This window comes from Gekko japonicus, unplaced genomic scaffold, assembly GCF_001447785.1.
Source record: "Gekko japonicus isolate JY-2015 unplaced genomic scaffold, Gekko_japonicus_V1.1 scaffold2913, whole genome shotgun sequence".
Classification (NCBI taxonomy): domain Eukaryota; kingdom Metazoa; phylum Chordata; class Lepidosauria; order Squamata; family Gekkonidae; genus Gekko; species Gekko japonicus.
This window is the reverse complement of record NW_015160926.1, coordinates 100,418-123,130: the sequence shown is the minus strand read 5'-3', so window position 1 is coordinate 123,130 and position 22,713 is coordinate 100,418. Positions and strand designations below refer to the sequence as shown.

The following is a 22,713-nucleotide window of genomic DNA, read 5'->3' as shown; positions in this document are numbered from 1 at the left end:
CACCCGCCCACCCTACTTTTCTAGGCTCGTTGTCTTCATCCACAGTGGGCTTTGCTCCCTAGTAACTACATATTGTGATAGTGAATTCCATAAATTAATTATGTGTACTGTGAAGCACTTCCTATTGTCCATCCTAAATCTACTGCCTATTAGTTTACCCAGAGTTCCACTATTAAACAAAAAAGATGAAAAAGTCCCAACAATTCATTTCCCTTATACCATACATAATTTTATAAATCTGTCATGACACTGTTTTATAATTTTTTCAGATGGACAACATTGTTGTTTGGTACAATGTCTTGATGATTCTGTAGAATAAATTTAGAGTCCAGTGGCACCTTTAAGACCAACGAAGATTTATTCAAGGTATGAGCTTTCATGTGCAAGGCACACTTTTTCAAATACATTGGAATGGAAGGTAAGGTTCAAACGTATAGACATCAAACGTATAGACAAACATATATATGTCTATATGTCTGAATCTTACCTTCCATTCCAGTGTATTTGAAAAAGTGTGTGTGCACACGAAAGCTCATACCTTGAATAAATCTTCGTTGGTCTTAAAGGTGCCACTGGACTCTAAATTAGTTCTACTGCCTCAGACCAACAAGGCTGACCACCTGGATCTATCTTGATGATTCTGTGTTATGCAGAATCCTGGATATTGATCACAGATTTGTAGAGTGTCTGTCTCTTGCTGTCAGGTACACAGTGAATAATCAGCCTCTGCCAATTGTATGTTAGCATTCCATGTGCCTCGGCGTCTAGTCATGCCAGCCACATGACCATGGAAACGTCTTCGGACAGCGTTGGCTCTTCTGCTTGGAAACGGAGATGAGCACCACAACCCTAGAGTTGGATTCGACTGGCTTTCAAGCAAGGGAAATCATTACCTTTACCTTACACAGTGAATAGTTAGTTGACTTGGTATCTGTACATTTGTTACAGGTGGCCAGTTCTTTTTGCATTTCCAAATATACTGACAATTTCATTTAACTGGTTTGCCTCCTAGGGTACATCCAGACCAGCTATTGGTTGCACAGTTAGCCTCTGCTGATTGTATGTTTGGGCTGTGTCCTCAGTGCCTGGCAACCCTACCTGACATAGGATATATTTAGAGAGCAAACCTAAGTAGGTCTACTTAGAATCCTACTCGGGTCCATTCCATGGGTAGAACCAGCAGAAGAAAATGAGGTCAGTGCTTCATGAGAGATCCAGGCAGCACAAAATGATGTAAAAGGAGTCAGACAAGTAAAGTAATGTATAACATAAGAAGGAACAATAGCATTTGCCTACCTCTGCAGTTGCCAGATCTCTTTCATCACTGCCCCAGAACTAATGAATATCCACACATTTCCAATATATGTGCTTCCTTTTCCTTGAACACATTCTGGAGTTATTTTCTTTATTCTTGAATTTGTGCAATTTCACACATATCCACCATCACAATACAGTAGATGGAATCCAGTTGTTTTGTGGGAGGAACATGGAAGGATGCTTATCCTCCTCCTATGCAGGAGCTGCTCTTTGCACTTTCATTGAATAGAGGCAGATCCATGTGCTGCTGTAGGCACAGAACCAGAGACTAGAGGGCACAGGGCCTTGTTCCATTTTTCTCACACACAGGCAACTTTGTTGTCTCAGGCGTGAACAAAGATCATTCCCCAGCTTTTTGGGAGATAGTTATCAAGAAGAAGAAAAATTCATAATATGCAGATGAGATTACCCAGATCTGGGGATCTTGAGTATGGCACTCTAGGCAAATGTGGTGACGTTGGACAAGGCATTGGCGGTAGCAGTGTGTTGGTGGTCACCCAAGGGCATCTGGAATTCCCCCAAAATGGAGCCATTATCTGTTTTGTTTACTATTTGGAATATGCTTGTCATTTATTCTTACTGGGATATGCAAGAATGATATTATTAATTTAGAATTTTCAGTAATGTAATTTTCATTACAGTTGAGAAAAAGATATAGAATAATCAGTAAAAACATAGAACATTTTAGTTACATTGTTCATTATTTATACAGAAGTTATCACAATGCAATGCAAAGTTATTTAAATGAAAATGACGTGAGAATACTTGTTGAATCATTTTCTGTTTCTTACTTTCCCGTAGACAAACGGGTTGACAACTGGCCCCTGATGCAGTCTCCATTTCCGACACTGGTTATAAGCACCATTTACCTCCTCATTGTCTGGCTCGGCCCCAAATGGATGAAGACAAGGGAGCCTTTCCAGTTGCGATCATTGTTGATTATTTACAACTTTGGAATGGTTCTACTCAACTTCTATATTTTCAAAGAGGTACCATTGTTTTTGTTCTATATAAAGTGACTACATATGATTCAGAATTCCACTTGCATCACATATTAATCATACAATTCTCTTATGTATTCTGAGAAATGATGCATCTTTATATCGGAGTCAAATTGTAGTTGACACTAGTATGTTGCATTTATGTTATATGTTTGTTCTCATAGTGCTAAATATCTTCATTGAAAAAAGGAAAAGGCTATGTTAGCGTAGTTACAGTGATGTGCTTTTAAGACAAAGCAGAAATTATTGTAATGTAACACTAGAATAATTCAAAATGGAATTTAGCTCCATATGTTTTAGGTTCAGTTTTCATTGTATCTAAAGAAATGAGTGGCAAACTATTCTTAACTGTGAACTAGCTCCATATTATCATGCATATAATTTATTATTTAAATTTCCATATAAGGTATAGAATGTCTGCACCTCACACTGAGTGCACAACTGTTACCCAGAAGGCCTTTTTCTGAACACCAGGAACCATTCAGACAGTGTCCTGAGACAACCAACCAACCAAGAACTGTACAGCTGTCTCAGCACTTCTAACTACTGAGCCCCAGGCAAAGCAAGAGAAAGGTGTACTGTAAATTAGCATACCTGTTGAAAGTAATTTAAACAATTCAGGCTTAATCCTGGTTCCCACCAGACACATTCAAGAATGAAACACTTTAATCATTAAGATTGTTCATTGTAGAACAGTAAACTGGAATGCTGAAGCTAAAGTCTTGAGAGTCTTTTGTTTTGATTGCTTTTTGAAACATATTGTTTAATTAAGCGTGGTGAAAATTTGTTTTCCAAGCAGTTTATGTTCACAAACAGTGATCTATCATAAACAATAATTTTCCCATTCACATTTGGTGAATGGCAATTTTATACAATGGATTGGATCCTACAGCTGTCTTCTGCTAAAACCAGAGCTCTCCTAAGGAGCAAGGATCTTTCCACTAATGCATCAAAATAATCTCTTGGGTTAGGCTTTCCTTGTATTTGAGAGAGGGGGAGAGAGAAGAAGGCAGAGGGCTATTCTATGGGAAGACCTGGCCTCCAGAGTTCTGTCTTCCCATAGAAAACAATGACACTTTAAAATATAAAGGGATCAGAGATGTCCACTACCAGCTGAATTGTCTATTGATCATTGGCCCCGGTCACACGGGCAGGAAACTGCAGAGGAGAAGCGTGGCTGTTTGCCCTGGGGCAAACTACTGTGCAGTTACGTGGTCAGACCTCCTGTGGAGGTCCTGTGGAGGTACCGTGGAGGTTTCATGGCAAGGGAGAGGTGCCGATCACAGGACAAGCCGGCGCGCAACGAAGAAGCGCGCGCCGTGGCAAACTGTTTTTTATTTTTGTGTACATGACAAATGCGCATGCTCCGTTGGGTGCGCATGCGCATCCACAGAGACTTGGACAAAAAACCCCACCTTATTTGCAAGGGGACATGGGCGGGCGCCAGATGCCACCGGAAATGCGATCAGACGCCCGCCCTTGCCCCGCAGTTTCCGGAAACTAGTACCTCCAAGGTACTAGTTTTTTGCCACGCAGATTCGGCTGGAAGCCTCGGTTGAGCCACGGGAGTGCTACGTTTCCCAGATGTGCTGGTGAGATCGCGCCCGGAAACTCCGGCTGTTTTCCGTCTCACTTGTGTGGCTTCTGTTACGTGTGACCGCAGCCATTATTTTGTAAAGAGGGTAGATCTGGCCTCCAGAGGCCGCATAGCAGACCTTCCTCTGAAACCACAAGCAGGGCTGATGCTGTCCAGGTAGGTCTGGGGCCAATTCAGTCCCTCCTTTCCTTTTAAGCTTTAAAGGGACATGGTAGTCCCTCTAGAGGCCAGGTCTTCTCATAGAATATAAAAATATTTAAATTTTAAGGCACCAGAGACACTGGCAAACAGCTGCTTACTGAGTCCACCAACCTCTATTCTCACGCCCCACTCCCTGTCAACCCACAACACTCCTGAAATTCCAGGAAATAAATTTTCGTTACTTTCAGAATTTTAGGAGAGTTTGCGGTAATTTTGGGTAACTCAAGCCAACCTGAAACAGCGAATTTCAGATATATTTTCAGTTTGGCAATATTTCAGTGCACACCCCTAGCTGAAGTTTCTGAATTGTCATCAAGGGTAACCCTCTGTATAGCACATTACAATTGTGTAGCCTTAAGGTTACTGTTGTATGGATCAGTGTGGCCAGATTCGTGGGTCCAAGAAGGGTACCTTCCTCTGAGTTAAATGTGACTTATAAAGGGCTTGCTACCTTTTTCTAGTAAAAGATCTGGATCTAAACCACCATTCCTCTCAAGCGCATGACTGAGTCCAATAGGGACAAACTTCCCCCATCAGTACAGCTCCTTCCAAGGCCCCAGTTTTTTCAACCTGCATGTTCTCTATCTTGTCCGGGTTAAGCTTCAGCCCTTTCTCACTTAGCTGTTTGACCACAGCAGACAGAAATTGGCTCAGGATCAAGGTTCCCTCTAAGCTGCGGAGTCTGGTGAGCAAAAATTCTACTTTGTGAGCTGCTGGCATTAAAGTTGTGAGCGAGCGATTTGGCTGCTGCATAACTTAGTTTGCTCTGGAGCCATTCTTCCTGAGCGGAGACAAAAATGTGTGAGCCGGAGGCTAAGAAACTATGAGCTAGCTCACACTAACTCAGCTTAGAGGGAACATTGCTCAGGATAGAGATGGCTCCTTCTAAAGGCTTAGAAATGTATACTTTGAAATGTATAAGTGGGTGTCATCAGCGTATCCAATATCAAAGCTATGGACAATCTCATATAAGGGTCTTATATATTAAATAACATGTGGGATAACACAGAACCCTGCAGCATTCCATAGGACAAGTCCCAGGATGCTGATTTGGAATCTCTAACACAACCTTTTGATTGCAGCTGAATAGAATACAGTGTAGCTACTATAAGCAGAGGAACAGGGCTTTCCCATTATGCCCTGGACCTCATGAATAGGTTGGAAGGTCCTCTAAAATGACATGAGATGAGGTATGGGGGTTAGGCATCAAGAATGGAAAATCAGATAAAATTGGCAAACTTTCCCCCTCTTTTTCCACAATAAGAAAAGCTTTCAACTCATACAAAGGTTCCCTTGGATCCTAGCTTCTGCTTGGACTGGGTATTTCTCTGAAGTATTCTAAATGTAAACTATGTTCATAATTTGAAAGTGTTCCAGTTATATGAGGATGATATACTACTCTTAAATTGATCTCTCATTCTTGGAGATTTAGTTGATATTTTAATTTAAATAAAATAGGTATAGTATCTGTACAGGTATAGTATCTTGTATGTAATATATAGGTATAGTATCTTGTATGTAATAGTGAAGCGATGTAATGTTCTTAAATAGTGATTATAATTTTCAGCACTGCATATCCCCAATAGAAAAAACCAATTGTATTGTCCAATTTACTTACGAGTCCATTCTGTATCGGAAAACTCTTAAATTATATGTGGTCATATACTTGTGAAAGGCCCAGAAAACTGGAACTGATAAACAGTTAAGTCAATAATGGGCAATATAAGTCTTCCTTATATTTGCAGAACTGCAGCTTACTGTATGCTAGAAAGTGATAGCTCTAGGGTTGCTGACACGCCCAAAGAAAAATGTTTTGCCCCTTTAACAGAGGCTTAATGGGATGTTCTTTATCAGTGATGTTATTTACCTCCATGCCAAGAAAAGCTTCAGCGGCCCATTTCCACACATTAAGGCTCTGTTAAAGGGAGGGGATATTTTTTTTCAAGCCCTGTGGCAACTCTAAATAGATCTGTTTTTAAATTAGTATATTTGAGTTGCAGATAAAGGAAATAACCCTACATAATTTTTATGTAGAGAGTAAGATATGGAGTGGCTTCACAAAGGATACTGCTATAACTTTCACACACACTCCTACATTGTCATCTCATTTCTCAAGTTGGGTCTGCTTTGTCAGGCATACTCCAATTTGATTGACCTTACTATAGCTTAGCATGTAGCAACCAGTAGACCATCTTGTTCAAGATCCTGTACACTGCTCCATTCTTGCTAGTGCTAAGAATAACCTGAGTGCCAGAAGCACGGGGAAGACACAGGATTCTGGTGACTTTAAATTAATTAAATTAATGCATGTGAGGATCACCATTTGAAGTGACTGGCCTGGTCTGCAATACCACATGTAGTATAACAGGAGGAGTATGATGGGGCAGGGGGAGTGCAGCATTTAGTAAATACTGATTTACATGCAGTTGCTTTCAGGAATCATAGTTACAGTGTTTGTGGAAGATTAATTTGTGAACTTAATGTTTTCAGTTATTTATGGCATCCAAAGCTCGAGGATACAGCTATATCTGCCAGACTGTGGATTACTCAGATAATGAATACGAAGTCAGGGTGAGTAGTAACTTCTGGTCCTTTGATTGACTGATGAATATACTATGCCAGTAATGGGGGGGGGGACCTCTTCACATATAATGGGTTCACATATAATGTGTTCTTTTTGGGTAAAATTGGTACTTACAATTTCTGTAACAGTTTCAGTCTTTAAAGCATTTTATATCAAGGCTGCCGGATCCCTGCAAGGGTGGGGGATTCCCCGCTCCTGGCTCCTGCCCGCACCTGGAGTGGTAGCAGGAGAAAAATTTTTGAAGGCCTTCAAACCAAATGTGTGACATCACTTCCAGGGGAAACATGGAAGTTACATAATTTCTCTCTAAGGCCCAATCTGCATTTAGCATTTGCTCAGTTGTTTTACCAAACCCACATTCAACTACCCAGGGCCAACACTGTACTGACTGCAGAGTCAACCCCGAATGGCCATAAAACAGCCATAAATCTGTGCAGACAGTTACCATAAAACCAAGAGATCAAAGGAAGTGAAAGCAGCATGCAGTCTGGACACTCCCATAAAATGCCACACTCAATCAAAGTGAAAGTGGCATGCAATGTAGACGGGAATTTCTGTTCCAGTGTGGGTTTGGTATAAAAGCAGAGCAAATGCTAGATGCACACTGGGCCTAAGAATTGCCAGAAACCCCTATGTAGCGTTTCCAGCAATATCTAGAGAGGTGTGACATCATCACTACTGCTACCTCCATGTCCCCACCACCCCTGGTCTCCCACTGCCTGATAATCCTGCTTTGCATACATTTGCTTGTAATCCTTTCAACAACTGTGTAAAGTAGATCGTTATTATTGTACCCACTTTGCAAATAGAGTTTTGAAGCTTATCTAAGGTCATACAGTGAATACTTATCAGACACAAGTAGGGCTGCCAAGCCGTGGCGGGGGATCCACACGTCTTCACAGGATCCCTGCTGCGGGGGACAGCGATACGCGTTGCACTGCCATCGCCAGGATGTGACGCTACGTGTCGCTCTGGCAATGGGGCTGTTTGGAGTCCCGTTGCCAGAGCAATGCGTAGCGTCACATCCTGGCGAAGGCGGTGCAATGTGTATCGCTGTCCCCCGTAGCAGGGATCCTGTGAAGACGTGCGGATCCCCCGCCATAGCTTGGCAGCCCTAGACACAAGATACTAACAGGGACTTGGTAATTGGTAGCTCAATCTCTTAGTTATTATAACGCTGAGTTGGTAATTTGTAACTCAGTCTCTTAGTTATTGTAACACTTCTCGTTTCATCAGTAGCATTATTTAAATATACCTAATTATGTGTGAAAGTACATACACCACAGTACTCAAATTACCTACTGTTGAGAGAGAGAGAGAGAGAGAGAGAGAGAGAGAGAGAGAGAGAGAGACTGATATTTGTTTTTTATGAAGTTATATCTGCTGACACACCACATGAAGTGTGCATTGCATACACATACACCCTAGGCTTAGGGAAAGCTATTTGAATCACCTGTTGTGAGAGGTTTCATATAGAAGGTACCTGCCTGCATTTCATATTAATGAAGCTTGCAAATACCCAAGTTCCTAGCCAAGGGAAAGAAGAAGCATGCCTAGCCATTGTTAGCAGAAACAACAGCTTAAGGACAAGCAGTCCCTCATTACTAGAGGACTTGATGTCACGCAATACACGGATCTGATCTACATCTGAATTGCCATTTCCTGGCAGATGTTGCTTTGATTGCCTGGGAAAGCCGAGATCTATCTGCACATCAAGGAGGGTCCTGACGACAAAACTTCACACCTGACCAGATGGCTTGTCCCTGAGTTAGAGTTTAGAGTTTCAAATATTAGCCAAACCCTTAAACCATCAAGCAGCCTGGTGATCCTAGCACCTGAGGGCAGAACCACCAATGTGGTCTAGAGAGAGGTCCTTCATTAGAGAAAAAAAAGTATGTATGTCTCATTTCATCCTTTACACTACAATCTTCTCCATTAGAATTCCTACAACAAGAAGAAGAAGAGGAAGAGATTGGATTTATACCCCGCCCTTCACTTGGAGTCTCAGAGCAGCTTACAAACTCCTTTCCCTTCCCCTCCCCACAACAGACACCCTGTGAGGTGGGTGGGGCTGAGAGAACTCTGACAGGAACTGCTCTTTCAGGAACAGCTGTGCCAGAGCTTGTGACTGACCCAAGGTCACATCAGCAGGTGCAAGTGGAGGAGTGGAGAATCAAACCCGGTTCTCCCAGATTAGAGTCCACACACTTAACCACTACACCAAAATGAAATATTACATTTCAAACTTCACATCATCAGTATTATAAATGGAACTTAAAAACAGTAGCGAAGCTACCAGGCTACTCTAGAATATGATAACCAGTTCCTAATCTAAGGGCCATACAGGGGGCGCCAACAGGCACCTTAAGAATTGTTGTCAGGAATTTGAATTGAATTAATTTGATAGCAGGAGTAGCCACTTGTACCACAACTGGAGCTGCATATAGAAAGTGATTAGTAATCAGATGGTAAATAATTAGAGTGCTGCTAGAATATACTGCACTCCCATTGTGAAAAAGAATTTTATAATTACTCCAGCCTCCCTTTTGGACTTAACTAGGATAGATTCATAATGCAGTTTCCAGCATAATTTGTAATCACAAATAACCCCAGATATTTATAGGACCAAACTTGTTCAATTAGTAGGTATTTGATACTTCCAAAGGAAATGATTTTATTTTTATTTATATTTGTAGACATTTCATTTTCGGAACAATATTTAAATAATTCCTGCAAGACTCTCTTTAATCTCACCTTTGTTAATGAAATAATTAATCATATCATATATTATTTAAGGTCAGGTGTTGCTTGCTCAGGCAACTTTCACCAAACCAGTGCAGTTTATCTTTTCTATCTGTTGGTTTGGCATTTGTGTTGGTTTGATGGAAATTTGCTGAAGCCTATTTGACTTTGAGGCATTTATTAAGGGTAAAACTACTTTTGTTTGTTTGTTCAACCATACTTGTGGGTTTGGTTCCTGCAAACCAACTTCTTAACATTGGCCCCTGCCACATGGCAGGGGAAAAAGCGGCAAAAAGCGTGGCTTTTAAAAGCCGCACCAAAGTTGACACGGCGCGGCGGGATCCCACGGATCCCCTGGCCGTGCCGCCTCTTCTCCCCGGCACAAGCAGACGCCGGGGAGAAAACACAGTTCGGACGCCGAGTCAGCCGAACTGCGCATGTCCGAGCATGCGCAGTTCAGCTCGGAGCCGGGGACGCGCCGGCACATCCCTGCGCCGGCGATCAGACTCCCGGTTTGCGACGCAGCAGGGAGATGAACCACCTCGGTAGGTGGTTCCTATTAGATCCGAATCATCGAGTGGATGGGCCAGTTCGGGGACGGAAGCACCACGCTTCCTAGATGTTGTGGTGTGATCGCGCTGGTTTGATCCGCCCCCGAACTGTCCCGCTACTGGCCCAAATCCCCTCGTGTGAACGGGACCAAAATTGAGCTCTGGCCAGCAGCTGTTTGTGGGGTGGGTTACAGGGAATATCCCCATCCCCACAACTGTGTGTCCAGTGCCACTGAATGGAGAGGTGTTTGGCACCCTTGCGAAAAGGCATCAGGAAATGGCAACGGAGCTGCCAGAACCTTGGTCCCTTGCAGTCTCAGGGCTACTGAATGCCTTCCAGTCCCTGGTGCTGGCCAGTGATGTGCCCATGCCAAGGTCTGCTTTAGCAGTGCTCAGTGGTGGGATTTTCAGTATGGCCCAGCCCACAAGCTACTGCTGCTCTAAAGACTTGATGCTGAAATCCCCCCCTCTGGAGCGTTGTCTTTCTATGCATGGCCCCAGGGGAAGATCAAGCACCTTCCCATTCAGTTCACTTATGACTGCTATGTTAGTAGATTCAGGTGTGTAGCTGTGTTGGTCTGAAGCAATAGAACAAAGTTTGAGTCCAGTGGCACCTTTAAGACCAACAAAGTTTAATTCTGGGTATAAGCTTTGCATCTTGACTCTAACTTGCCCTTCCTGGAAACTAACTCCCCTCTACCTATATGTAAGGCTTGAGGAAAACAGTTTCAATGTATCTGATGAAGTGTGCATGGACACGAAAGCTTACTGCTACTGGACTCAAACTTTGCTATGTTAGTAGTTGCTCCTTGAGTATTCTCCTCATACCTTCCTCAGTAATATTTTCCCTCAGCTTTAGCATCCTTTCCCCTATTTTAGCTAAGCAATACCCCTAATTATTTCCCAGTGGAATAAAAGTGACTTGGTGGTGGTATTTTCCAGTGGGAAAAAGGCAAGGTTTAAAGAGCTCCTCACCTTGTGCCATTATTTCTTGCAAAATGCAATCCTAGCAGCTGCATTTGGAAAAGAAAAAAAAATGCCATAAGTCACAGAGGACATGTGTGAATCAGGCATGAGTACATCATTAATTTTAAAAGATTTCAAAATAATGTGTAGCAATAGGAAGCTATCATATTTATGAAATAGATGTGTATCCACAATTTTTGTGCATGGTTCACAGCCAGGCATGTTATGGTTTCCAGTCATTTGTGAGAACTTATGGGGGCTGAAGTTTAGATAACATGGGCTCAACGCAATGAGCTCTAATAATTTTTTTAAGGAATGTGGGTAGTGCAGTAAGTTAACAGAACAGGCGACAACTATCAGTGCCTTATTATTGCACTGCTTTATACCAAGGGAGGAACCACTTGTATTTTGCTTCAGGTTGTTTTGATGAAGCTTAACTCTAATTGCCATAACATGACACTAGCGATAAAATCATGGGATTTAGCAACATGTATTCAGTTCCCTCCCTGAACCAAACTAATGACTAGGAGCACCCTTCTCTAGTTAATTCTAGCACATCACACAAAGCAGCAAAATTTCACCTACACTCAAAGATTCTTATCTTCAAGAAGGACAATGGGACTATCAAGTAGTCACTGTTACTGCGCAACTTCTATTCACATAGGATCAAAACGTGTAGTAACTATGCACCAGCAGTAGTACTGGAGACTGCTCATAAATAAATATGAGTTTTGCTTCATCAATATTCCACTTCCTGTTTTGGGGGTCAAGCTATAGCTCAGTAGTAGCTTTGCATGCAGAAGGTCCCAGATCCCTGGCATCCATCCCATTGAAGGATCAGGTAGCAGATGATGTGAAAGATGAAGTGAGAACCGGGAGAGTTGCTGCCAGTCAGTTTAAACAACTGTATTGACCATGAGAACTGATGAGTATAAGGCATCTTCAGTGTTCATATATGGAAAGACTGCTCTTTCTTTCTGGATTAAGAAACAGGGATGTTACCGAGAATTTAATTTTTATGAGAACTTTTGGTTAAAATATTAAGTAGGGGATAATATTCTATGCCGGCAAATACCTGGACTAATATTTGTCCTTCCTCCACTTTAGTATCTTTATATTATATTATAATTATATTATACATAGTTAATAGTTTATATTACATTACATTACATTACATTATACATAGTTAATTTTTTGTATCAAGTATGACCTATAAAGAAACTTCCTATAATTGGTAGAATGTTGGGGTTTTTTTGCAGACTTTGAAAGAAGGAACCTAAAAGGAAAATCTACAATACAAACCTTTTTTTTTTTGTAACTCTTAATCAGCCAGCCATATAGGTAATGCTGTACATCATCATATTTTAGTATATCATCATGAGTGAGTTCCATCCTTCCTAGGAAGACTCATCCAGACATTTCAGTGTGGGGAGCCAGTTAACACAGGTCATCATTGCAGACTGTGTCTTCCCAGCAAAACAAGTGGAGACCCTCTGTATGCAAAAAAATAAATCAATCAAAAATGAAAAACTGGGTAAAAATAAATTCAGTTGAACTCTAGGCATTAGATTCACACTCATTTCATGCCTGTGTTGGGCATTGGTATGTTGTGTATCATGGCACTTGTGGGGGGGGGGGTTTGCTACATGGGGATTAGCCCCAGCACAGAAACAAGGTAGAACCCCTGGTAATAGTCTAATGACAGCACAACTCTTCTGGATCGAAGGAAACACAAAGACCAACAATAAAAGTTGCTTTCATTTTTTAAAAGTTGCTATAAATGTAACATTGGCTTTAAAACACAATGTACAGTGATCAGAACTGGACCTCTGATTGACCCTTTAATCATAGTTGTTAATGTAATCTTTCTGTGCCATCTGGTCTCTTAACAGACTTAGAAGTTACGTATAGGAGAGGTTGCTGAAATGGAAATAGTCATACATGTTTCTGCAACCATTCAGTTATATTTGGAGCACTTTTAAATTAAGCATTTTAGAAAGTCATGGTGGTATCCCTGTCTATGAAACTGTTTTTTGAATAGTACAGTTTTAAGTTATGCTCTACATTTCTGTTGCTGTGTCATTATCCATGCAACCTGTCTGTTCATGAACAGTTACCTCATAACATAAACAGATGTAAACCATTCTGTTACCATCTCTGTCACTGAACAAAGTCTGAGTCCAGTGACACCTTTAAGACCAACAAAGTTTAATTCTGGGTATAAGCTTTCATGTGCGTGCTGGTCTTAAAGGTGCCACTAGATTCAAGCTTTGTTCTGTTGCTTCAGGCTAACTCGGCTACCCATCTGAACCCATCTCTGTCACTGATTGTCTTTGTGGCCGTGGACAAACTATTTAAGAGTTCTTTTATTTTATTTTGTGAGAACTAGAAGAATAATAGGTGGATAGATCCTTAGGTATAATGCTATCTGAATAACTATTTTGTAATTTACTTTGAACTCAGTGAATATTTTCTCAGTAGCTGGTAAGTTTTACAACTGGAAATGGAAGAAAACTGAGCATTCCTTAGGCAGAAAAATCTTTTATAGCTGGTAGTATTTAATATATTTCTACAGCTACAAGTAGTTCTTTATTTTTAAAAGTCTTCATTAAAAGGAGTTTCTTCAGTGAAGCTAATGGTCATTTGCAGGACAGAAACTTTATGTACAAAAGGTACATTTCAAGTATGTACAGTTAAGTAGTGTATCAAACAAAAGAGCTTTGCTGCAGCTCACAGTTATTTGCAACTGTTGGCAATGGTCTCTGCTATATTATTAGGAACCTTTTTCAGAGCATTGCCTGTTGGATTTTTGTTACAACTTCTTGTGCTGAATTCTGGTGTAATGTAATAGAGACAGGTAGGGTGTCCTGTATCTCATTTCCTTCTAACCACTTCATTGTACTGTTGGGAAGGATTGGTCCTTCATTTTGGGCTGTCATTTCATTCTGGTCAGAGTGAAATTCCTAGATAAAGACAGCCTTTAGTTAACTTTTACTTTAGGAAAATCATTTATTTCCCCAGACATTTTTATAAGCAGAATCACTAGTGTCTTGAGTCTGACATTGTTTCACACTGCCCAGAGAAAAATGACCACAGTTAGATCTATAGGACACTTAAGCAGTTCTTACCCTCTAGATCAGTTGAAGTCCACCATGGGATCAGAAAGGTGTAACTCTTCTTAGGATTGCACTGTGAAGCAGTTAACTATGTGCTTGAGTTCCCTTGCTTGTTGGAAAGAGGTGTGCGGCTTGATTTTGTATATCTTGACTTATGTCAGCCCCAGTGAGCCCAACGGGGGTTACTTCCCAGCAAGTGTGCATTGGTCATATACAGCAATGGATAGTTTTTGCTGATGTGATCGCACCTAGGATCTTTGGGCTCCCGTTCCCTGAAATTCTCTTAATCATCCCCATCATCATCTTTCTTTGGGGGGTGCAGAATTGCCTGCCACAAAATGCACAGTGGTACCACAACTACCACTAGATATATATATATATTTAAACTTAGCTTGATAAATCAGGAAAGCAATGTGATTTTGTCTAAATGAAATTATTTGAGGTAGCTATATATTTCCTTATAAGATGTAGGTTCAGGCAATAGAGAAAAGATGGAGGACTAGGAGGAAGGAGACTGGAGAAAATTGCAATGTGTGTGGGGTAGGGAGGGTCTAAAGACCACCAGTGAGCGATCCCTAAGTTAAGGGATTGCCAGGATGTAACAGAGAATGAAACTTCAAGACTGAATTAAAATAAAATGTTCTGGAAAATCCCCATAAAAGTTCAAGTGACCACAACTTTTATTAAGAGATATTATTTGTAGATGCATTTACACCCAGTAATATAAAAGCTACATGCCACTAGATTGAGAAAGGAGATTTCTCTTCTAAGCTGTTCTGTACACATTCCTCTTGCAAGCCTAGCTTGTGACACCAATATTTTTGTAAGAACAGCAGCATGTTAACTTGAATAAACCCTTACTAAATATATAAATTTCAATTAATTTTACACATTTTGTAATTCTGAAAACGTTATAAGTGTCATTCAATAATTTAATGAAAATGAATACAATATGCTGTTTTTTATCTCCCTCCAAAAGGTGTTGCTTTCATCAGTACAGCATTTTTTCAGTGCTTGCTTTACTTTAGCTGTTATTACTGGATTGAAGAAGAGACCTTGATGTGGGAGTTAAATACATGACTGTCTAGCTCAGAGGCAAATAGAGCTGCACATTGAGCAATATGTATTTTAATACTACTTTGGACAACTCCTAATTCTGTACGAGTCTCTTTTGTTTTTTCCCTCTTCATCTTCCCATTACACCAGCTGTTATACTTTTATATGGTCCACATTATCTGCCTTTTATAGAATTCAAATGAGTTCTAAGGCACTAAATCCATTCTTAAGTGAGGCTCTTGGCGGTAGGGCACAAGGCAGGCTGACAAGTGTCAATACTGGATAGGGATGCCAGGTCCCTCCTGGCAACGGGTGGGGGATGGGAAGAGGACTTACCAGGAGCAGCAGGGGATCCCATCCAACTACAGCGATGTATATACATCACTGCCTACGTGACCCGGAAGTGACAGTACCACTTCTGGGGTACTGGGGGCAACACTCTGGTATCTGGGCAAAAACCCTATGACAAATTTAGCTTCTTACAATAGAGTTTTTGCCCAAATACCAGAGTGTCACCCCTGACATCCCAGTAGTGGTAGTGTCACTTCCAGGTCATGTGGGCAGTTACATAGACACATTGCTGCATGTGGGAGGATTTCCCCTCTTTTTCGGGGTAACTTCACCCCTGCTGGCCAGCTGATCAGCGGTGGGGAGGTGGGGCCTGGCACTAAGGGACCCCTGTTTCCACCGTGTTGTCTGGCAACCCTAGTACTGGATACAAAAAGCGTATGGGGCAATAATGGCCTGAAAGGGAAGGCAACACACTGTTAACAGAGAGACAGCTCCATTAGTTGCAATCCACTGATAACAGATTTGGGAACACTAATATGAAAAGTTTTTTTAAAAAGAGGCACACATTTAGAATTTGATAAATAATTTATTTGAGCAACAGGAGAAGTATTTTCCTCAAATTTACTAAATTTCCAGTGTAGCATTTCAGAAATACATTGATGCTTATTTGACATGCTCTTCATCTCCAAAACCTAATGCAGATTTTTTTTATAGCAACCCCTAAAGCAGGAATTTTTTTTCAGGAATCATTTTATGAAAAGAAAAAGAAATTGTGACCCATTCTACAGCTGGAAAACTGCAACAGTAATCCTTCTGAAATAATGTTTAAAACATAGAGATGTGTAGAACTAAACCATTTCAGCTCCAAAAAGTTTTGATAGTACTGCTGTTTGAATCTAGTCAACAAGAGCCAGATTCCAAATAATCTGGAATAGGTTCTGTAGCATGATAGTGGTGCAAAGGGCAATAATGTTTATAAACGTTTACTGTAGGACTACCAACACACTGAATTACACAGGATAACGTGATATACTTGGTACAATGACAGGGATGATTCCAGTTGGGGGGGGGGGCTGGTCAGAGAGTCCCCAGGTCCTCCCTCCCCTCCTCTGCCTATGGTCAGGCCCTCATAGCCCCCCACACACCTGCATGCCTCCCATCGACTTATGTATCCTTCCCTTTTCTTCTCACAAGCACTCCCACTGCCCATAATCACAGCTGCCTAAAAGCCTTTCCCTTGTGGCACCAGGCAGGGAGCATGGCTCATGGAACGCTAGCAAGTGAGTGGGCAGAGGGTGCTGGCAGCAATGGGCCCTGCCAAAAACCCAGGGCTCTGGCAAATGTCTTATCTCAGGGTATGCTGACACCAGCCCTGTAGAACTGAAAAAAATGGATTAAACAATAAAAATGTACCCATTCATTACAATCCTGTAACTGTTTATAATCCTGTTTATCCGTGATTAACAAAAGATGTAACTGTTTGCTTCAGTGCAGATGGTCACATTGGTAGTTATATTAAAATATAAATAACAAGCCAGACAACCCACGAAACTCACGGGGGGGTGGAGCGGGGCAGCGGAGCTCTGCATTTAGCCGGCGGAGGAGTCAGGAGAAGGTAACGTTTCCCCCCCATCCCGCCGGTTCCTCCGTATCGGGCCGCCCCACTCGATCTCCCCCCTGCCTCCTCACCCGGCTGGAAAGTGAGGCCCGCGTGGCTTGGAGCCACCGGACCTTGGCGCTTCCCCCCGCCCCCCGGCTGGAGAGCGAGGCCCACGCGGCTTGAAGCCGCTGGGCCTCGGCACTTCCCCCCGTCCCTGCAGAGCGTTCCCTGCGCATGCGCAGGGGACGCTCTGTCAGTTTCAGGGGGATTTAAGTATCCCCCCGATTTTTTTTTGAAGTTTTTGGATTTTTGTGCAAACGTGGGGACCTCCCCACGTGCGCACAAACATCTCCCTCCCCCCAGGTGCCCCTGGTGGTGTGCGGATTTAAGCATCCGCACACAGGGGGCACACTTGAGAATTAGATATATCGATTCTCAACATGGCCAAGTCTGTTCATAATTAAAGCAGGATACTAGAGTCATGGACAGACAAAACAGATCTTTCTACAAACAAGAAAATTAGGGTTGCCAGATCTGGATTGGGAAATACCTGGAGATTTGGGGGTGGAGTCTGAGGAAGGTGGGGTTTGGGGAGGGGGAGGGACTTCAATGGAGTATAATGCTATAGAGTCTACCTTCCAAAGCAGCCATTTTCTCCAGGTGAACTGATCTCTGTCACCTGGAGATCTCCAGCTACCACCTGGAGGTTGGCAACGCTATAAAAGCCCCAAATATGCAGGAAAATCAGAAATATTAAGAAATGGGGAAGTTTAAAAAAACCAAAATAATAGCGGCAGCACCTGTAGCCTAACCTACCTCACAGGGTCATTGTGATGATAAAATGAAGGAGAGGGAAATGCTGTAAGCTACTTTGGGTCCACATTTTGGAGAGGGGGGGTATGAAATAAATAAATAATATAGCTTAAGACGGGGGGCAGATAAGAGGTAGGTGAGTATGTGACTGAGAAGGAAGCAGAGAAAGGTCCCCAAGAGAAGATAAAGAGGAAAGTGTGTGTGTGTGGGGGGGGGTTACAGAGAAAAGTGAGGTGTTCCTTAGAAGCCCTTGCAGGTTCCCCACTGTGCAACTGGACCTGACTTGCCAGCCAGCATTGCACAACTGGGCCATAATTTTTTCTGGATAGAGGATGCTGAGGAAGGGAAGAAGGGAAAGGTGGGTAGATAATGGTAGGTTGGCTGGTGAGTGGGAAGGAGAGAAAAGCAGGAAAGGGGGAGAGGAGAGGCCAAAAATAAATTAAGAGATCCACAAAGTTACAAAAATGGCTAGAACTTAGGAGCAGTCCTTGTGCCACTCTTTATTAGAAATATCAGAGGTACTAGGTTTGTATCTAAAGTTGCCCTTGCATGAGCAGAAGACACATACACTCACACAAGTGGGAGCTGTGGTTTGTACTGATTTTTTTTACTCAATTTGTACCCTGTACTGTATCATGCACTGTTTCCAAGGTGGCATCCCACAACAAAATTTTCCTTTAGAAATAACTTCTGCATTTTCTACAGTGCAAAAGAGCAGGAATCCAGTAGCACCTTAAAGACGAACAAAATTTGTGGTGGGGTATGAACTTTTGTGAGTCACTGCTCACTTCTGCAGTGCATGACAGTCATGTATTCCTTGTACCTCAGATAAAGGCTCAGATGGTTTAAATCACTTTAATGGACCAGTAGACATTGCAAATGACCTCTGGGGCTGGGTTGACAAAGGTGCCTTGCTTTAATGAAAATTTAGTTTGAGTTTCGTAGCATCCCGAGTGAATCTCCTTACCTGCATTTTATTTTTCTTTATGTGCAAGCCTCTTTATTAAGCTTTAAATAAAGTAGTGTGGGGAAAACTAAGTGTAAACACATCTAGTAAATCTCTTCTGCTCTGAATTTTGGCAGGGAGGACTGAAAAGGCCCCTAGGACATATTGTTCTTAACTGCCCTGTTTTGATAGGCTTCCTCTACAGCATTCAATGTCTATTAGTGTAGGGTACTGGGTTATACTGTACATTGGCCTCACTCAGTAAATGTGTTCTTGTTTCTATATTACAGATTGCTGGGGCTTTGTGGTGGTACTTCATATCAAAAGGAATTGAGTATCTGGACACAGTATTTTTCATCCTAAGAAAGAAGTTTAACCAAATCAGTTTCCTTCATGTCTATCACCATTTCACTATGTTTACCTTGTGGTGGATTGGCATAAAGTGGGTTGCAGGAGGGCAGTGTGAGTAATCTCTATTCTCTACCTTCATAAAAAACATAAAGCGGAAGTTGTAGTGGAAATTCTGTTTTCTATTGATGTGTAAATATTGTTTCATACTGAAGTAACAGGATAGATGTTTGCTCAGTTTTGGAATGTGGCACTTAGAATGTATATCCTTCCTTCTCTGGGAAATGAGGGGGAGTGGGGGGGGGAAGACCAGGGATTATGAAACCCGTTTCACATGGGCATAAGTGGATGATTCAGATTTTGCATGCAAATTCTGCTTTTTGTGTTCTAAGGGTGCTTGCTATATGAAGCAACACACAGGCCTACCTTGCTTAATCTAAACCTCTTCAGCCACAAAGAGATAGGATTTCTAATTATATGTTAGATTGCACTCTGTTTATTTCCATGGTGATTAAGTGATACACAGATTGGTCCTGTTCATGGTTACTGTGAGTTAAATCCCACTGATTTAATGCTACTTACTTGTAGGCAATGCTCCTTCTAAGCTGTAGAGTCTTGTGAACAAAAATTCTACTTTGTGAGCTACTGGAATTAAAGTTGTGAGCGAGCAATTTTGCAACTGCATAAATTAGTTTGCTCTGGAGCCAACGTTCCTGAGCTAAGACAAAAATGTGTGAGATGGAGACTAAAAAACTGTCAGCTAGCACACACTAACGCAGTTTAGAGGGAACATTGCTTGTAGGTAAGTATGTTTAGGATTGCTGCCTAGTCACTATACTGCATAGAAAGGAATTGCTCATTGACAGGAAAATCCTAAATAAATACATGTTCTTTTAAGTACATTGAAGTCAACTGCATTCAAAGGGTGTAATTCTCTTTAGGGATTACACTGCAAGACACAAGACACATCCTTATGTATAGCTGAACTTTAGTTAAAATAGCAAGTTTTACCAACACTTGGCAATCCTTGTGGTGAACATCTAAAAATTAAAATTCTTATTATCACTATGAAAATAAATTATGATCTTTTTTGTTAATTCAGTGCCTAAAAGCCCAGTCCTCTGGGCTGATGTACTGGCACAGCTGTTTATTAAATGTTTTAGAAAGACAGACTTGAGCTGGATCCAGCACAGTACAGCTTTAGTCATCAACACTGGTATGTTGTTAAAATATAATTGTTCTCCATGATTTGATGCTGCACCCTACCCCTCTTCCCACACCCATATACACACGTGCTTTCTGCTACCTGCTGCTAATTCATAGACTATAGTCTATGTAATACTATAAACCAGCAAGACATACACTAGGTGCCAGTTCAGATTATAAACTTCTCAGAACAAAAAATCTGTTCCCTTATGCAGCTGTTTATTTATTAAGACATTTTATGCCACCTTTCCACCCAATCAGGGTCCACAAGGCAGTGAACATAAAAACATTAGAACATTTTACAAATTAAAAATGCATTTAAAATTATAAAATTCAGTTAAAAACACATAAACATACAATAACAGAAGGAGGAACAATTCCATTATTGGGGGTATGCCAGACAAAACAAAAAGGGCTACACCTGCTGGCGAAAGACAGGAGGCAGATGAATTTTCCTGGGGAGGGAGGGAGTTCCACAGTTTTGGTGCCATGACAAAGAAGGCACTTTCTTGGATCACCACCTATCTAGCCTCAGATTGGGGGGGGGGCAATTGAAGTAGGGCTTCCAAAGATGACCAGAGTGAGTGGGTAGGTTCATGTGGGAGAAGGCAGTCCTTAAGGTACATTGGTCCCAGGATGTACAGGGCTTTGAAGGTATAGCCCTTGAATTGTGCCCAGAAGCAAATTGGAAGCCAGTGTAGGTGGTACAAGACTACAGTGATATGGTCCCTACGACCCACTGTAGTCATTGCTTTGATCTCCATAACAATTGTGTTCTATAAGAGTTGTAGCTTCCAGACAGTCTTCAAGGGCAGCCCTGTGTAGAGTGCACTGCCGTAATCTAATCTAGATATTATCAAGATATGTACCACAGTGGCCAGATCTTTTTGTGTCCAAGAAGAGTTGCAACTGGCTCACCAGCCAAAGCTGGTAAAAGGCACCCCTGGCCAACGCTGCCGCCTGTTTATCCAACAAGAGGCCTGAGTTCAGTAGCACCCCCAAGCTGTGAACCTGCCCCTTTAGGGGGGGGGGGAGTGCAGCCCTATCCAGAACAGGGATAACCCATTTTCTGGTTTAGATCCTCCCACCACCAGTAGCACCTCCATTTTGTTGGGATTAAGTTTCAGCTTGTTTACCCTCATCCACTCCAAAACTACTTCCAGGCACCTATTCATCATTTCCACAGCCTCCCTGGGATCTGCTGGTAGTGCAAGATAGAGCTGAGTGTCATCTACATATTGGTGGCAGCTCAGCCCAAATCACCAGATGACCTCCACAGGTGCCTTACATAGACATTGAAAAGCATGGGGGACAAGATGGAACCTTGGGGAACCCCATAGACTAAAGGCTGGGGGGGCAGAGCAGCAGTCCCCCAGCACCACACTCTGAAACCTACCCTCAAACTAGGACCAAAACCACCACAGAATAGTACCTCCAAGGCCCGAACAGCAATCCTGAATGATACCAAGATCAATGGTATCAAAGGTCACGAAGAGGTCCAGGAGAATTAACAGGATCACACTCTCCCTGTCAATCTCCTGGCACATGTCATCCATCAGGGTGACCAAAGCCATTTTAGTCTCATAACCAGATCTGAAACCAGATTGGAATGAATCTAAACAATCGGCTTCATTCAGAAAAAGTTGGCCAGCCACTACTCGTTCAGTCACCTTGCTCAAGAATGGTACATTTACTCAGCTCTCCTGGATCCAGAGAAAGTTTCTTTAGGAGGGGACACATCACTGTTTCAAAGCAGGAGTAACCGCCCTGTATCTCAGGGAGGCATTTACTATCTCCCAGACCCAGTCTGCCAGTGCCCACCCCCCACCCCCGCAGATTTAAGCAGCCAGGATGGGTAAGATTGGTACAAACAGGTGGTAGGTCTCAAACCTCCATGAATCCTGTCCTCAGAGTGCACAAGCTGAAAGGTATCCCATGCAACTGGACAGAGCAGCAATCTGGGATCATCAGATCGAGTTGCTGCTAATATAGAGTCCAAACTGAAATAAATACAAGAGATTTTATCTACAAAGTTCTTAGCAAAATGATCACAGAAGAATGCAGAGCAGTCTGCCACCTCCCAGTAGTTCCCTGACCACCAGAAAGAGTTTTGCAAGTTTACACCATGCAGATGCATTGGTGGTTTTAAAATTGCTTCTATGCTACCACCACCACCATGGAGTGGGCTTTCAGATGAGCTCTAGCCTGTGCCTTGTCCAAGTTGTCCTGACTCTTTCTCCACCATCAGTCTAGCCATCTCTTCTGTTTTTTCATAGCCCACAGCCCCCTCAGTAAACCAAGGGCTGCCTGAGTTCTTTGATCTGAGAGAGGGTGCCTAGGTGCAGTTGTGTCAGTAGTCATTTCTCCATTCCAGAGGT

General features: G+C 42.2%; 1 protein-coding gene across 1 annotated transcript in view; it reads left to right on the top strand.

Annotated features, from left to right (window-relative positions):
* ELOVL4 (ELOVL fatty acid elongase 4) overlaps window positions 1–22,713 on the top strand; it is a 67,930-nt gene that overhangs the window by 39,752 nt on the left and 5,465 nt on the right. Inside the window, exons 2-4 of the mRNA XM_015424901.1 lie at window positions 2,119–2,306; window positions 6,607–6,687; window positions 19,072–19,243. Of these exons, the coding sequence (XP_015280387.1) occupies window positions 2,119–2,306; window positions 6,607–6,687; window positions 19,072–19,243 (441 nt within the window). The remainder of the gene's footprint in view (window positions 1–2,118; window positions 2,307–6,606; window positions 6,688–19,071; window positions 19,244–22,713) is intronic.